This window comes from Rhipicephalus sanguineus, chromosome 1 (assembly GCF_013339695.2).
Source record: "Rhipicephalus sanguineus isolate Rsan-2018 chromosome 1, BIME_Rsan_1.4, whole genome shotgun sequence".
In the NCBI taxonomy this organism is placed as follows: Eukaryota; Metazoa; Arthropoda; class Arachnida; order Ixodida; family Ixodidae; genus Rhipicephalus; species Rhipicephalus sanguineus.
In genome coordinates this window covers 253,144,094-253,161,822 of record NC_051176.1, presented here as the reverse complement: position 1 = coordinate 253,161,822, position 17,729 = coordinate 253,144,094, and the positions used below count along the sequence as shown (strand labels likewise).

Genomic DNA, 17,729 nt, shown 5'->3' with positions numbered 1-17,729 from the left:
TACTTTATCACCTTTTATTCATTTTACCCATATCCACAGCGCAGGGTAGCCAGCCGGTGCATACACTGCTTAATATTTTCATCTCTTTTCCCTCCTGTCATTATTGTTTCGTTCACATCGTAATAAGAGACCCTCGCAACCAGCTCTGAGGAGACAGTTCAAAATATCATCGGCGAATTTCGTGGCGAATACTATGATTCTGTTGTCGAATACATATCAGTGTTACAGTGCGCGTTACTGCTTAAGACCAGAAGGCAGGAGGTGCAGTTTAAAGTCTGCAGCGCTGTTTTCGACGTAAGGACTGCAAAGAAATACTGGGGACGCCCTTTGCGCACGAACACGGTTGATCTCGCACAAAACCATTATAATAAATAATAATAAGTGTGCAAAAGCCGCCGGTTGGCATCCCCTGTACGATCCGCTACCCTTCTCGGTCTTGTAATAGTGATTTTTTACGCAAGACCTGCCGAGCGCCTGTGGACCCACTATACATATATATGTGCGAGACCATAAGAAATACCCGTTCTGCGAACAAAAAAAAAAAAAAGGAAAAAAAAGAAAACAGTGAAATCGTTATTTAGTTCGAAACGGAATCGATCGTCTCAGCGAATTAAATTATCCGGGTAGTGAATTACTTCGCCAGCATGGTCTGTCATTGAATATCGAGAAATGCACTATTAAACGCCTGCACTCCGTCCCGTCCCGTGTGGTTGCGGAGTACCTCACAAAGAGGGCAGTCAGGCTTTCTGTGTATTATAAATGGTGCGAAGCGTATATGGCTAATCTGCAACTTAGGAAGAGTGAATTGAGCAAGTTAGTATGCATTCGTGTCGAAAAGTTCATGCGATAAAAGAATTACACCATCTCCCGCTAAAGGGGACCATGAGGCGATGCGAAGCCGGAGCACTTGCACGATCGCGTTCCGTTGGCCTTCGTTGGGCATGCTACCGACCTCGGATCGTTATTAACGGTGTTATTAACGTTGTAGACGAAGGTGAAATGGTTAACGAAGGTCTTTATTGAGCAGCGTCTAGTACTTGAGGTGCGCACTTTGCTTTGATGAGGATGGCTTTGTGGTCGCTGAAGTGAACCGTGAGGGGATCTTGGTGCAGTGGGTGGATCTTGAAATTGGTGAAGACGTGATCAATGCACGTGCCGTGAATGGTAGTTCGCTGCCCTTCGCTTCGCAGCTTTGTCTTGAGTGGACGCAATTGGGCTGATGCTGACGCGTGCTTGCGTCAGCCCACTCAATGACGGGACTGTTGCTTCCATCACGCTTCATCGGAAGCACCAATGGAGTCAAGCGGAGTCAACCAAAGCAAGCGCTGCACTGAACGCGCGCTGCGAACCGCTTAGAGGAGGAGAGTAGCGCATGCGGGGGGGGGAGGTGATTCTTAAAAGGAAGAAGGAAATGAAAATGGAAATTGGGTGAGGAGTGCACGATAACTGTCTCTCAAGTGAGGACACCTCAACCGATACACTCACGGGGGATTGGGGATTAAAGGGACAGTGAGAGTGAAAAGAGTGTGGTAAAAGAAGAAAAAGAAAGGTATGAGTGAAAAAAAAAAAAAACAGTGAGGGGGTGGGGGGGCAGGAGAACGGGCGTCCGAGTCACCGTGGTGAGCGGCTCCGCGAAAGCAAAAGCGAGAACGCAGGAGAAGCGCAAGCAGGTGCTGGTAGAGAAGTGGAGAGAGTAACGCGCAGCTGTCGGAGAGAGAGAAGGAGGAGAGGCGCGCATGCGTAGTGTGAGTGCGGACTACCACGGCGCGTGCGGATTACCACGCCACCTTACATACCCCCGAGCAAGAGATGCGTCGCATCTAAAATAATCTGATGTAGGTATAAGAACACAGCACGATTGCTTTTGTTTTGTTCTTATACCTGCGCCCCCCCCCCCCCTTTTTTTAAGGCGATATCCTTAGATGCCTCATCAAACGCGAAATTTTAATGTCGGCGTCGGCGGCGTCAACACGAGCGATGCAAAAAATCATCATCACGTGATGACGTCACCATATGACATCATCACGACGTCACACATTGACAAACTTTGTGACGTCATAATGACATCACATAACGTAACGTCGTGGCTTGGTCAAAGGTATTCTGACCACGGAGGCAGAGCAAAACCACGTGAGGTGCAGAAAGCTATAGGAGGGGGGGAGGGGATCCGTACATCGAGTGAGAAGAAAAAGAAGTTGCTTTACGCCTTCGAGTCATCTTAGGCGAATGCATAAGGAACCCTGTGGGTTTGTTTCTTTTTTCGGGAACTTCTCGATATCGACCTGCCAGTGTAAACCTAGGGTGTAGTTAAGAATAACGAAACAGAGAGAGAAAGAGAACTAAGGACCATGCAGCAAGCGATGTGAGAGGAAGTGATTCGTGGAAAATTAATGTATAGGAAGATGACATTATGACACCCTTGTTAATATTAGGAGGAACGTACGAGTAAAATGGTATCAGTCTCGATGCGCAGTAGCTCACCTGCTTTCTATTTGTACCAGCTGGGGATAAACACAGTAGGGGTGGCTGGTAAGTATGAGATCAGAGGATGTTAGGAAATTCAAAGGCACTGGAGGAATTCCGAAGCCACAGGAGACAGTAGCTGTAGATGTTCGGAAGAAGATGCCTTCGTTCTGTAGGGTACACAGATAGGCTGGTGATTCGAATTATCAAAACTTCAATATCCGTGGCTTTAAGATAAGTTACAGGGCAGTATGATTTTCACATCTGAAGTTTTCTATGCTTGACTGTTTAAAAATGGCCACTTTTCATCGAAGCGTTTTCGTGTGCTATTTTGAATATGACGACAAAAGAGCTTCGCTATTCTATAACTGAAAATATTAGCCTTTTTTTTTGTAAGTATTACACCTTATTCGCCCAGGCTTTGAGTCAACAATAAGCGCTGATGTTTCGTTTCGCACAAGAATGGAACTTAGTATAATTTTTAGATTAAAAAAAAAATCTCTCGTCGGAGAAGAGCAGGAAACCTGGAAACGCATAAAGTAACAAAAGTATACAATAAAAAACAAACTCAGTGGTGTGAAATGCATTCATCAAATGAAATGCACCTGCAAAATGCAATGCTATAGCAAAGGAATTACGGACAATGCGTACCACACACTAATGACAGCAGGCACTGTTATCAGAGAGAGAGAGAAGAAACTTTATTATCAGAGATTTACACAGTTACCTGGGGAGTGGCCTGGCGGGCTACTTGCGCGAATAACTGAACCAGGTTAACTTTCTCGTCTCCCGTTTTCTCAACTTGAGGACAGTAAAATTACGACACATATAATTTTCAGTTACTAGCATTCTATGCTTATACTCATGGTACGAACAGTGTAAGTCGACAACAAAAAATGATATCAGTACCGAAAAAAAAAAAAAACTGCCAGAAGGTTTCAGAAACGATGAGTAGAGAAACGAAAGGACTCGTGAACGTCTTCCATATTTGCTGTTTGCTGGCTGGGAAATTATCGCTGTTTTTTTTTCTTTGTCTGATCTGTCCATCGATCTGTGCATCGACATGTTTCGCTGACCAAGTCTACATAAAACTCAACCAACTTTTTATAGCGTCGGCGCCAAGTGTGACCACATCGGGTCATTCGATGCACTGAAGGTTTCACGAGGTGGTAAGGATTTCGACTTCGGCACGAAACAGACAAAACGACCCACTACATCTGTGACATAACACATGCGAATGAAGGAAGGGAATCTTGAGGGCTCGTTCCTTTGTTTGACACAACCTAAGTGAAAACCAGCAGATAATGAAGCCAAAGAAGGGTGTCAACTTGAACTTGTTGGCATGGCTTCATCGTCGGAAACAGCGCGAGCACACGGGACTACAAAGACAGCGCAAAGTCCTGTCTGTCTTTCTAGTCCCGTGTGCTCGCGCTGTTTCCGACGATGAAGCCAAAGAAGGTGTAGGGGGCGGTAATTGTACTGTTTTAAGTGTATCGTAATATTTGTGATATAGATTCGAAGAAAGTGAAGTGGACGAAAAGACAACTTGCCGCCGGCAGGGACCGACCCTGCGACCTTCGGATGCGAGTGCACTGCGTCATACTGCAGCAAGTTCACAGAATTCTCGCACCTCCAGTGCTCTCCCCCACAGAAGTTATGCAAAGCTTCTCAGAGCACAATCATACTTTAAAGCAGGACATTTATAAATGATTTTTTTATGGAACATAAAGAGCGCGCATGCCACGGTTGCAAAGAATTTCGCGTTGTAATCATACAAATGAACGGCGAGCACTTTCACCACGGAAGACGCTAGTGAAGCACGCGCAAGGCCTGGCCGTACGAAAGGAAAGATAAATCTACATTACCGAGATGTTTTCACATCGTTCTCGGACGTCATTTACCGCTTAATTGGTAAGATCAGCGGCAGACCTAACGGCCTTAAGCGAATACGCGGGAGAAACGTTGTGTACACATATCCGGCCGCCGCCGAAAAAGGCACGCCATTAGGCAATGCAACACGAAGGTAAGATGCGATCAAGGCCGGCCACACAAGCGCCAAAGAAACTAATGGCTTGTATAGACCTTGAGTGAGGGGGGGGGGGGGGGGGGGCTGCGCAGTAGTAAGTAACCGTGCCTGTTCGGGAGAAGAAGAAAAATCCCGAATGAAACACGACCAAGCAAAAGTGCCTAATTGTTGCCTCCTTGCCCCCCAAGAGACCTTTCATATGAGGTCCTGCCCGGCTTATAGCCACCGAAAGTCAAGCCCACCGAGAGGCCTATAAGAGAGAACCACCGAGGGTGTATACATAGCTGGGGGCCCTCTCGATTGGTATTCTTGCAACGACACCAAAAAAAAAAAAAAGCGACCACTTGATGGGGCGGCTCCGAATTGAGCTTTAAGCGGGGCAAGAGACAGAGAAGATTACACGGCTCCGCGTCGGGAATGCACGGTGTGACCCCTCGCGCGGCCCTTTCCCTGGACCATGCGGTGTTGTCTCGATCAGCGCCGATAGCCGTATCGGCCAGTGTGCGTGCGGGGGGTCCTCGGCATCTCCTCCCCTCAGAACGAGCGGCCGGCCTGCCTGCGCCCAGGCAGAGACACGGCGGCCGCGCGCCGATTGCAGGGGCGGGGCCGCCGAGGATCCTAATACTAATCCTTTCCCGCTGCGTGAAACCAAAATGACCGTTACGTGTTGAACGGGCAAGAAAACCGGGAAAGGAACGCGACGACGAGTCACGCGAAACGAGTTTTAAAGCGATAGCTCGCGGCGTGCTCGCACGACACTTTTCGTCGACATAGCGCCCGGGAAAGAAAGAAAAAAAAAAAAACGAGATAAAACAGGGAAACAACAACCGGATCGTGGAAGCAGCTTCTTTTTTGTGTTTAGCCGCAATTTTATTGGTAAGTCTTTTTTTTTTTTGAGGAACTGGCAACCTCTGAACCCCGTTTGGGCTCGAGCTTATCTGGGCCGATTATTTTTATTGCCGTAAAACAGGCCACGCGCAATCCGCGGCGTTTCGATTCCGCTGCGGAGTTCGCATAGGAGCGTGATATCGTGCTGGTCGCGGAAATTATCCGAATGTCACGCCTTCGCATGAGTTTCAACGTTCTTTTCGATACGCCGCCGGAAAAAAAAAAAAAGCACTGCAGAAAGATCCTGCCAGAGTTCAATGCAACGGCAGCAGAGCTGCGGTGCAGGCGCCTTGCCGAGCATATATCGGTGGATCATGACAGGTTACCTTGTAGGAGACGCTACCATACACGATGCTGCTGTTAGTGTGAATGTCGAAGTGGAGTAGGCCCTAAAGGAGGAAAAAAAAAATAACAGAAAAACAAAAAAGAAAACCCAACGGCCTGTTAAGACTGATTCACTGCGAATGACTTCCAAATTCACATTGTGAAAACCTGTTTGTCCTTTCCACTCCTACTCCTCTTTTTACCGAGAGAGCAGTTAATACGCAAAACATGTCTTATGCCGCAGGGTAAACTTTCAAATGATAATTTAAAAAAAGAGAGAAAAATAGGGTTTTCTGCTGTGTCCATGCGTCTCCCCGCTGCGAGAACATCGCCATCGTTGTCACGCAAAAGCCTAGTTATTCTGCTTCACTCTCAGCAGAGCGGCGAAAAGGAGTAATAATAATTCGCTCATATTTCTCACAAGTAATAACGGCCTTGTAATTGGTCATCAAAAGACACACCCGTGCAGGTATTTCTGCCTGGCGTATTATGTATAGTAACGGGATGGGGGCCTTCGAACCACTTAAAGAAGATAGCGCAGTGCCCCGCTTTGCAAGAGCTATGCAGCACCTTTTTTTTTCTTTTTCTGCCACATTTTTAACGCCTCGACTACGCAGAAACGTTGCATAGAAGCGAAGGGGCCTTCTGGCAATTTGCAGGCAATACACACGTGCACAAAATGTAGGTGTCATCCGCGTTAGAGCCGGACATCGAATAAAAAGTTTAATCAATCACAGAATTTCATGCGGCTAATTAATTGAATAATTGAATTTACAAAGGCAAAGAAGCTTGCCAACAAAGCCGACAGATGACCAATAATCTTTATATATATATATATATATAGAATTTAAAGGGGGGAGAAATAAGACATGCCCGTGGGAAATCCACAACACCAAGTTTTTTACTGGCCTTCAAAAATTGACAATTCGCGCCCGTTTACCATGACAGAAGGTTGACTGCTAAACTTCTCGTTTTGCGATAAGAAAGTCCTTGATGCTCCATAGCTGACTGTGTCTTAACTGAAAATGCGGAGGTTCTATTGTCATTCTATTCTCTTTTCTGTCCTGTGGTTCTTACTACTACACACACGACCCGCCATGGCATAGATTAGCATGGCGCGGGTCGTGTGAAACCCCATAGCAGCATGGCAGCTATGGAGTTGCGCTGCTCAGCACGAGTGCGCCAATTCGATTCCCGGCGAAGGTGTCTACATTTGAATGAGTGCGAAATGCAAAATCACCTGTGTGACTTTCCCCTGCAGAAAATACTCATTTAGCATATCTCTTTTTCCTGAAAACCAAACGTGACTGGAATCGATTAGACGAGTCTGTCGTAATTGCATCGTACATCTTTTCAGCACTGGTGAAATAATTATTCCTGTATAAGAGTTGTTGATGACTCGTGCTGCTTCTTGTGATCACTACTCTAACAGGATAGAAAGTTGGGCTAGTTATTCTTGATGTAGCGCAAAAGACAGAGAAGGAACATTCACACAGGACACAAGAAAGAATCCCTACTCTATAATTAGCTTGCGTACTTGTGATTTATTATTGTTTATTGCTCTTCGTACATACATATTTAAAGAAAAGCGGCGCACAAAAAGACGGAGACAAAGAAGAGAACCACACACAGCGCTGCACTCACAACTGAAAGTTTATTCAGAGGAACAAGAATTTAAAAGGTAAAAACCGTGCATGACAAGTGAGGTACAACGTGATTAGGTGATACGCTCATCAATAAAAGTAAACTCTTTTTTGTGCAATGTAACCGAGGTCTGGCTTACGCAAGCATCACGTGACTTGTTAATATGATAGGCTTCAGAAACCTCACGGGTGAATTGATCGTGGTGCTTAAAAATAATAACTGTGTTAGACAGAATAGGCAAGGTCAATCTAAATAGGTCGCGAAAGTCGGAACGAAAAGTGGTCGGAAACCTATTGCGGCAAACATCAACACCAGCGTGACGATTAAAGCGCTACTAGGTGAGGGGGGGACAAATAATGAAAACAAAAATTAATTAAACGTTTATTTTCATTAGTTTTGATTTTATTTGTCACGAATTAAATTAGTAGATTACTTTAATCGAACTTTAGTCTTGGGTATGTGGTTGAGCGGCCAATTTTTTTCGTTTATTTTCAGAAACAGCGGGCACATGCAGGCAGTCTGGTAACATGGGCCAACGGTTTTGCGCATCTTCAGATGCAAATGGCGTCGCTCGTTTTTGCGCAGTAGGCTTGTGCCTGTCGTCCGTAGGTGATTTCCTCGCATAAGCGTTGTTTTCTAGTCGTGGTACTTGGCAGAAGGTAATATAGCCCATCGCAGCCATCGGGAACCGTTTCAGTGGCTGTGTTTTGCCAGCGCACGGCCGGCGTGCTGTCACCCTTCGGGACGATGAGTCCGCCACGCTACGCGAAGAAACGCTGCGCTGTCTACGGATGCAAGAGCAACACGTGTGCAAGGTTTGTGTGCACGTTGAATTGTTATGCTACTTCTGATTTCTGTGTTACATATTTTGGGGTAATATCCTGTTCAACTGCAATATTTCGCCAATAAAATACACCTTATTTATCAAATCTGTCTTTTTCGTCTTCCCGTTATCTTGCAGGCTTCCATTGTGGAGCCGTCATAGTGATAAGAAAAAGAACGTGCAGCTATAAAAAAAAGTAAGCAGCGGCGCCCTGTAAAAAAATTTCATAATTTCGCGCCCATCGCATTAAAACGTGACGTCATTTCCGCTTCCGGTTGTGACGTCATCTTTTTCTTTTTTTTTAATTCTGTTTGTCCCCTCCTCACATAGATGGCGACTGTTGCAACAACTAGCCACCGGCTTGACACGTGGGCTTCTACGGAAGTTACGCTACCAGTTTACATATACCTTGGAATAGGTGTGCACCCACACGTAGCACAATGCGATGCCAAATGGGAAGGCGAGCCGTTATGCAAAGAGAGATAGTGCTCCCGCAACCTTTTATTGACACAGCCTTTTATTGACACAACCTTTTATTGATCTTAACCTTCGGTTTCAGAGTTCCCATATTTGCTGGTGTTTTGAGCCACGATCAGTGAAACCAATTCTTAATTTTGGATCAGCCCACTCAAAGGTGGTAAAGAGGGGCATCGCCTTCACTTGTCTTAAATCCGCTCTAGAAAAATCTTGCAGGCATGTGTTGGGCTCTAGTTTTGCTAAGCAAGTTGCAAGACTAGAGGAAGCAGGCTTGCCCCCTAACATAATCGTGGCTGTTTGCGATAAGTTAATTGGTGGTTTAAAAGGACGTGCAGCTAGGAAACTCAATGTCGATCGGGAAAAAACGAGGTTCGCAGTAATTCCTTATATGCATAAATTGGCACATGGGCTAAAAAATGTTGGTTCCCGCTACGGAGTTGATGTGGTTTTTAGGGCACCCAATAAATTGGGAAAGATATGTGCTTTGGTGTCAAATAAGCTAGACAAGAAGGACAAGCCAGATGTAAAGAAATGTGCCGTAAACCATAGAAATAAGTATGTGCCTTGTGCTGTGGGGGTGGTGTACCGCATTCCTTTGTCTTGTGGCCTTCATTATGTCGGACAGACGGGCCGCTGTGTCAATAAAAGGTTCCGGGAGCACTATCTCTCTTTGCATAACGGCTCGCCTTCCCATTTGGCATCACATTGTGCTACGTGTGGGTGCACACCTATTCTGTCTAACACAGTTATTATTTTTAAGCACCACGATCAATTCACCCGTGAGGTTTCTGAAGCCTATCATATTAACAAGTCACGTGATGCTTGCGTAAGCCAGACCTCGGTTACATTGCACAAAAAAGAGTTTACTTTTATTGATGAGCGTATCACCTAATCATGTTGTACCTCACTTGTCATGCGCGGTTTTTACCTTTTAAATTCTTGTTCCTCTGAATAAACTTTCAGTTGTGAGTGCAGCGCTGTGTGTGGTTCTCTTCTTTGTCTCAGTCTTTTTGTGCGCCGCTTTTCTTTAAATATGAATACACACCAACTCGCCCAACTTTCTATTCTGTTACAATATATTTCTTCGTACATAGTATGCTTCTATTGGATAGTAAATTAAACTACCTTGTTTCATTAGTGAGTTCTTGTATGTTTATTTATCATACACCTTTGACTACAGCTCTATTCGTCTATCTTTTTTAGTTTTGAAGAAATTCTTTGCGGCTGTTGTATTTATATATGTGTATACAGGGTGTTTCAAGAAATGTGTCAGCACATCCTCAAAAATAAGGGCAATGAAATATTTGCTTGCTGCCTTCATAATTACTCTTTTATGTAGCAGCAGAGACCTTAAGATAGCTAGAGACATCGATTACGGTAGTAATTGAACAACCTCAATTAATTAATTTTAATTAGTAGAAACAGGCGGTCGGGTCACGTGGGAGAATTGTAGTCCTTCCGGTGAAGAGCCTACCGCCGCTTTGAGATTTCGAAAAAGCGGCCTCTGGTAATTATTGCGGAGCATTGACATTCGACTAAATTTCTTTTACGCGCAGCCGCTCGCCAACATGAATGCTATAGAGGAAATAGGATTGAGCTCCAGGGGCGCAGCCAGAACTTTTCTCCGGGGAGAGAGAGAGAGCTGGCATTGCTTAGGTGGGGGCCAAGTGCCGGTGTGGCTTGAGGGGGGCAAGTGCCCCTTTTGCACCCCCCCTGCCTACGCCCATGTGAATCGACCACCCTTTATGAATTTGCGTGCGTGTGTTTTTATCTGTGCGTGTATATAGACATATGCGAAATTTAAGTTTTTCGGGGGGGGGGGGGGGGGCGTGTTGAACTTCCCCCCAAACCCCCTGGATACGCCAATATTAAGCTCGTTACACGGACCTACAGCAAAGGTGCGAAGATTTTCTGGTAATACGGCACCGTGCACGGCTGTGGTGCTAGTGGGAGCGGCATTGGTGTTCGCCCCAGTTAGTCGCCAACGAGGCGTCGTGCCACGGTGACTGGTGCGCAAAAGGACGTGCGGCCCACCACGTGGCGGCGTAGGAATGGAGGGGCGCTCGCCAAAGATGAATCGTCGGCAACCGCAGAACGACGCATGATCGTTGAAATGGGGAAACAAAAGCGACCCGAAAAGAAAAACAACCTCCGAAACTTGTTATCGCCTAGTGACAAACGATTCGCGATTCATCACCAGTCCCTCGGGGTTTTTTTTGACTTGATAAATCGTGCGATCGCCCGAAACTCCTCCCCTTGGTCCCGCTCAATCTGCTAAGATCCGTGCCGCCATCACCATCCACCGATGCCACGAGCGCCGTGCGAGCTTGTGTGGCGGCGCCTTACTCGTGCCCAGCCCTTGAAGGAGACCGGTACTCCAATACGCACACACAAACGCGCATGCGTGCGCGCACCCGAGTGCAAGAAGGAAAACAGGCTCACTGAGGCACATTTTGGCGCCTGTATATAAGGTGGAAAACTCCGGACGCCAGCAGCCACCATGGAGCGAAGACGAATTGGCTCGTTGCAACGGTTCCTGTTTCTGTCTCGTCGTCGCCCGGCACTTTAAGCGTCGCTGTCCTCTCGCAGCGTTACGCTTATAAAGACTCAACCGCAAATAGTCGCCCGAGGAGGGCGCGGAGACACGGCGGGAGAGGTGGGATACATTCGTGACAGGTGGTTTCCTTCGCAAGAGAAAAACGAAGAACAAGACGACCCGCTTATCACATGCCGGCCGGTGACAACTTCAAATGCCGTGGGCTTTCGTACCTGTAAACAGGATTACCTCCGCCAACATCGCGTTGGCCACACCGTGTTGAAAGGACGTCCTGGCGCGCTCCAGATGGATCATTCTCGGTTTCTAGGTTAACATGCGCCAGGTGGATTAGTCGCAGCGAGAGGCTCAGTCTACTTCGCACGAGCTCGTGTTCATGCAGGAGATTGTGAGGGGTCAGGCAATGTCTGGATTCATACAATGTACACATATTTATAACACAGTATTCGCCGGTAACAAGTTTAGCGGAATAGGCAATAAAACTGAGTCGTGGTGGGCATTTTTCCTGTAGTTTGACTATGCTAATGGGCTACACAGCACTGCCGCTGTACAGAAACGGCTAGACACTGCCAGGAGGGGCCCTTGTCCGCCAAGAAATTGATCCACGACAGCTTGGTGGACTGCATAACGCGGAACAAGATGGTCGAGTCCGAAAGGAAACCAGATACGTGAACGATCCAAAAACGAAAATTATGCGATGACGTGCTCCTCACAACGGCCTGCCTTTGGTTTCCGGCTTTCCAAGGGTGAAGGCGAGAAGTAAACTGTTCTTGGAATGAACCATCAGGGGTCATCTACCGCCATTATCGTCAAAAAACCTGCGAGGCCATTTAAACAACGACGGTATACAGGTCCGATTGAGTAAAGGAATGAAGCAGACTTATGCCTATAGTAAAGGTATAAGGCCCCCCTTCTGTTGATTAAGCGGGGGGGGGGGGGGCACCCATCCTACCCCTCCCCCCTTGTACGCACGCCTATGTGTCTACATACATGACCTTCTTCTGAAGGCATGTTTTACACCTCCTCACTTCCTGTCCTTTTATTGCTATGGAGCGGCAAACCACATGAAGACGCCACTATACATCGGACTGTACGCTTGCGTCAACTGAAGTAGTTACTTACTTGGGAGAACCTTTATTTAGGAATTAAAGTTTTGAAAGAATTCATACGAAGAAAAGATGTGCAGCTAGATGGAACGCCTCTTGCTCTCTTTTTAACCGGAGCATTCACAAGCCCCACGCAAGTGCCGGAGATATGGTATACTGAAACAAAGTTGGCCGGACACACATAGCCCTTCACACCTGATTTCGATTTATGTCATGCGCATGAATACATTAAGCAATCATCATAGGCGAAAATTTAGAGGATTATCTCATAACGCGATGAACAGCTGAAACTATATTAAAAAAAAAAAGCATTGGAACAAGTCTCGCATACCAACCGTTTTCCCTTTAGGAATAAGGGGTCGCCCAATAATTACCCTAAGGTCGCGTTTTCGAAATCACCAACGGGATTACGGAATACTTTTGATGTTTGCGTGATGTCAGATGCAACCTTGGTGCGTGAGTTTTAGCGCCAGGCAATCTTCTGTCAGTGGGCTTGCGAACTCTGCAACAATAGTTCGAAGTCTGGGAACCATTACGGCATATGCCTCATAATCAGGTCGCGGTTTGGCACGTAAATACTCACAACTGATAACGCTGACGGAATGCGTGCGACTCGTTTCTTCGAATTCCGCTTTCACTGCTCTAGCAATATGCGCGCCCTTAATAAGTGATATCCCGGGCAGAGAATCAATCTAGAATACATCCCCTGGAAAGCGATTGAGCTATCTAAAAACGCACGTGGTATACGCTTCGAGGAAAGCACGCAAAGTTCACGGGAGAAAGCAAAGGGCTTTGCACGTTAGGAATCCAACCACAAAGAATAAAGACATTTAGGCCACGAGCCTGGCAGCGAAGGCGTGAGAAAGTATGCAAGTAACGCACCCAGCCGCCCTCGAAAAAACACCTCGGCTTCGGTGCCCGATTCTGAGCCCGCCTCGCAGCACCATCCCGTCCCGCCTGCTTTCTTTAGCATCCCAGGCGGTTCATCACGCACATGACTTAGCAAAACGCTGATAAACTTCATTTGCCTTTGTTTTCGATTAACTCCCCTTTGCTAGCAAAAATAATACCGAAACCCAGCTTGGTTGCCTTTGCGCACATTCTGCCAAGTGGACCGAGAGAAAGGGGAAGTCTGAGCGGAGTGAAGGCGGGTCCTACACGACCCAAAGGTCAGCGCTCGGAGGGCCTTCGCTCTGCGGCGGCGCAGCTGATTAACGACGAGGCCAGGGCCGCTAAACAACGTGCGCGCCGTTCTCGCACCTCCGAGCAGGGCTGTAGCAAGCCCCAACATGGCCTTTTAATTATCTCTTACGCCCACATAACCTTTTGTGTGTACTTCGTGCCAGTATCGTTTTCTCTCCCTCGTTCTTTTTTTTTAATTTTTATTATTCATTACTTTCGCTGAAGCTACGGCCACGCTAATGCGACCCGAGTGTTAACTCACGCTTTAATTGCACCTCGGCCCTTTCGAGGCGATTTCTTTACCGACCTCTTCTCCACCTAGCGAGTGCACTTTCTATTTATAGGCGCAAGCGTTACGTCACCGACGCGGAACACAAATGATGCCACGGAAAGAAGGATTGACTTATTATTTTTTTACCCTCACAAGAGTCTCGGGATCTGCGGGAATTGTCCAAAGCAAGATCACGGCACAGACTGAGCACACCGGGGTGCAGACGCTCGAAGGGTCCGACAAAAATACGAAAAAGGTGTTCTTGGTCGCGCCTCTATTCGCCGCGAACGTGACGCAAGCGCGCAATGTCGCTGACGTATTTGTATGCCACGAGGGGCCACGAAATACAGCCACGGTGCAAGACATATAGCACTCTCATGTCTCACACCGTATACAACCACGCAGGGCGTCGTCGTGTAGTGACTGCGTGTTTTTGTAAGAACTAGCGTCGGCGGCACTTGCGCAGTAGAAGTACAGAACGAAAATTGTGTGTGGGCTTTTTTAGTTTCAATCAAAAGGCGCGACCCTCTTTCAGCTTTGGTACAATCAAACCGTCCTTTTAGCCGATGCTAAGATCAAGTTGTTGTATTCGGAAAGCACCTTATAGACTAGACGCACGTGTACAGTGGTACAGGGTCCGTCAAAAAATCCCAGGCCACTATCCCAAGTATTCCTATGGCAGCGTGGCCTGGGAACTTTTGACGGACCCTGCACGTGTACGCATGTGAAATTAATTCATTAACACTTTTGCAGCTCTATATATGTCGAAATGTACACACTTCAACAGGGAAGATATGCCCTGCATTTATTTTTGTAAGGCAACGTCACAAGTCTTACGCGATAAAGATTCACGCATTTAAGAATTACTTCACGTTGCTTGCATAAAAACTGATACAAGAAAGCAAATAAGTTCGGCAGCATGTTTCACTCTGTAACACTTGAAAGCGAAAACCTGTTGCCCACTTGGTAATGCATTAAGTTATCCAATGAGGGACCAGACTTCTTGCAAGACATAACGAGCCGCAGTGCGAGAGACAAGCATTAAAGGGATCCCGAACCACTTTTCCAAGTAATCATCGAACGACCTCAGTATTGGAGTTTATTGCCTCCCGAATAGATTGTCGCAAAAAATTTCTCGAATTCATCAAGAACGAGCGGAGTTTAATTGTCGCACGCTCCAAGCTTCTCTCGTCCCGCTGAAAGCTACACAGGCATGGCGGAAAGAAGTAACGTCAGCGCGCGTCATGACCTTGAGAGCGCGTGATGAAACGAGATCACTCTCTCCCGTTGTGATTCCTGTGCGCGAATGTGGTTCACTGTGTAGTATCAGCAGACTATGGAGCGTGGCGCCGGCACGTGAGGCACCCCGTCGAAAGGAGCGCATCTGATCCAAACGCTGCTCTTGATTTATGTCGGCTCGGGCATGCTATCTGCTGTTCGACGTCAAACAGCAGGCTTTGAAGAGAGTAAGCACAGGCCTCTGTATGAAATGAGAGGCGCCTGAGAAAATGGCAACTTCGCGCTCCCCTTCTAAACTCTCCGTTGGCTCACTTCCAAAGTGTGACAAAGAGCTCAATCATTCGCGAAACCCTAGAATACGTTACTCCCGAGCAACGCTGGACAGTTATCGAAAATTCAACACTTTCCGGGAATGGCTTATTACACGAATTTACTGGGACAGTTCATTCCGAGCATGTGCTCCTTCGGCGCTACGGCTGTATCTCGCACCACAGCCCCTCACGTCACCGTTCATTCACTGTTTTGTTTATTCTACGGGAGGATGCTTCTCCATGCGTCACAAAAACATTACGACGTTATGCCACGTGCGCTCTCGGCCCTCCCGAGGCAAGATGACGTTCGAAGCGACAACCTCTGCATAGCGGGAAGACACGGTGACGGTGGATTTGAAATTCAAATGCGATATTATTACGGAGGTAGTATGCGTCTAATACTTCCTTTAGGCACATTCGTCACAAAGAAAAGCACACGTGTGGAAGGCAACTCGTAACGTTAAAATTTGGCGTATGTCGTCTCTTCTGACTTTTTACAATTCATTCCGTGGTTGCGTACGTCGCACAATGAGCAGAACGCTATAACAGTGCGGAAAGAAGAGCTCGCGTATTGGTCAGATGTACATAATAACAGCAGCGAGCCTCTGATCTGTTTGACATTTGTTTCGCTTATGAACACGTCCTAACAGATTTCAGATAGACTGGACCATGAAGAGTGACGTTTTACTTTTCAACGCTGAACAGGGGTTTACCGATTCCGGCACTGATCATTGCTAACGTGTTGTCAGGACCCCTGCTCACCTCAGCTTCACACAAGTCATGGGGAGCATGCAAACTTGGAGATTTCAAAGTATCGGTAATTCTTTCGTTGAGCTAAGCAATTTGATGTGCCACGGACGCACAGTGAATGTGCATCGCGTCCCTACAATTTTCCTTCCACCGCTCGCTAGGTTTCACTATCAACTGTGGAAGGCGTCAGCGCAAGATACACCTGACATAGCGCCTAATGTCAACGAGAAGTAATGAAATCTGCTTTAAAAGTCCAAGCGCACAAAGCACGCTCATTTGCGAACGCCATAGGCTACGCTGTTTACATAAAGATTGGTACCCGGTCAGCGTTATCTGCGCAATCATGTGTTCAGAAAGCCGGTGTGAATGTGTTCGCCATATCGCTGATCTCGTTGGTTCTCGCCGATGTTGGACACTGCCGTAACCTGGTTAGAGTGTACTAGGACAGGAATGCTCGGAACGAGCTTCGAAATGTGAAGCCGAGCACTCCCCTGTTGTAGTACACTCTAACCTAGTGTCGACGCTTTCGCGACATTATTTTTAGAAAATGCAAGGGTGTACAATAGCACCGCATACCTAGCTACAAAGCCCTAGTAATCGTATTTTTGTTACATACGTAATGAAACAATAAATTTAAAAATATGCTCGTAACAGCCTAACTCGCTTATAACAAGCTGGCTTATAGACTATAATAGTTCAAAATGTCACCCAATTTGATAGAGAAGCCTATAGCATGTAGATTAGCCGAGCCCACACTTAAGTTTCTAGAGGAATCCAGCCGTCATGGCTCTTAGAGAAGTGAATGGCAGGTTAACTGCCATTCACTTTGTGGATGCAGCTTGTCATTGGCGTAGCCTGGGAGTGGCACACAGGGCGCGTGCCCCTCCCGAAATTTCTTTCTGCTATGGGATACAGAGCACAAAGTGGCACTCGACCACACTTGCCTGCCCCCTCTTTAGATCGAAAACGTACCCCCTACGAAACAAATTTGTGCCTACGCCACTGTACTGGATATAGGTTTTCGCCGAGTACAGTCGACGCTGCTGAGGCGTTTATTTCAGCCCGGAACGATTTGAGTCGTCTAGAACAATAACCTTCCTAAAAAGACTCGAAAGTTGGAGGCAAAGAACGAAATTTGAAAGGGCGTGCTGTGCCGCATAATATTAGACTAGGCTCATTGTTCCTGTACGACATCGTCCCAGGATAGAACCACGCGAAACAGCTGAACTCACCTTCGAAATCCGCTCGAAGACGAGCCTTATTGGAGCGGCGATTCTGCCGAAGAAGCTGGCGACTGCTCCCATGTGTTGCTTTTCCGTGAGCAGGTTGCTACACAACGCACACCGGGCACTGGAAGTCAACGGCCTTCCTTCTGCACCTGAGAACAGAGGGAGGGAGCGAAAAGAAGCGTCTGTTTTGCGCTCATAGCGCTTCATCGTATTCTCTTTTTTCACGTGACCAATATCTAATAACGCCTTTAAAAGTGGTCATTCCGTAAAGTGGCTGGTTTGGAAGGACGTAACCCGGAAGTCGGGCCTTCGCCGATGCTACCTAAACAATACGAACAATAGACGAATGCCGCCATAGTAAACCAGTGGTTAACGGGCCGCTTGTGTGAAATTATCGCAGCCGCGGGACGCCTACTATAAGAGCGATAGGAGCACCGATAGT

General features: G+C 47.0%; 1 protein-coding gene across 1 annotated transcript in view; it reads right to left on the bottom strand.

Annotated features, from left to right (window-relative positions):
- LOC119377905 (puratrophin-1) overlaps window positions 1-17,377 on the bottom strand; it is a 449,908-nt gene extending 432,531 nt beyond the window's left edge. Inside the window, exon 1 of the mRNA XM_049411366.1 lies at window positions 17,291-17,377. Coding sequence (XP_049267323.1) covers window positions 17,291-17,362 — 72 coding nt within the window. The 5' untranslated portion in view covers window positions 17,363-17,377. The remainder of the gene's footprint in view (window positions 1-17,290) is intronic.
- Window positions 17,378-17,729: the final 352 nt, after the last annotated feature.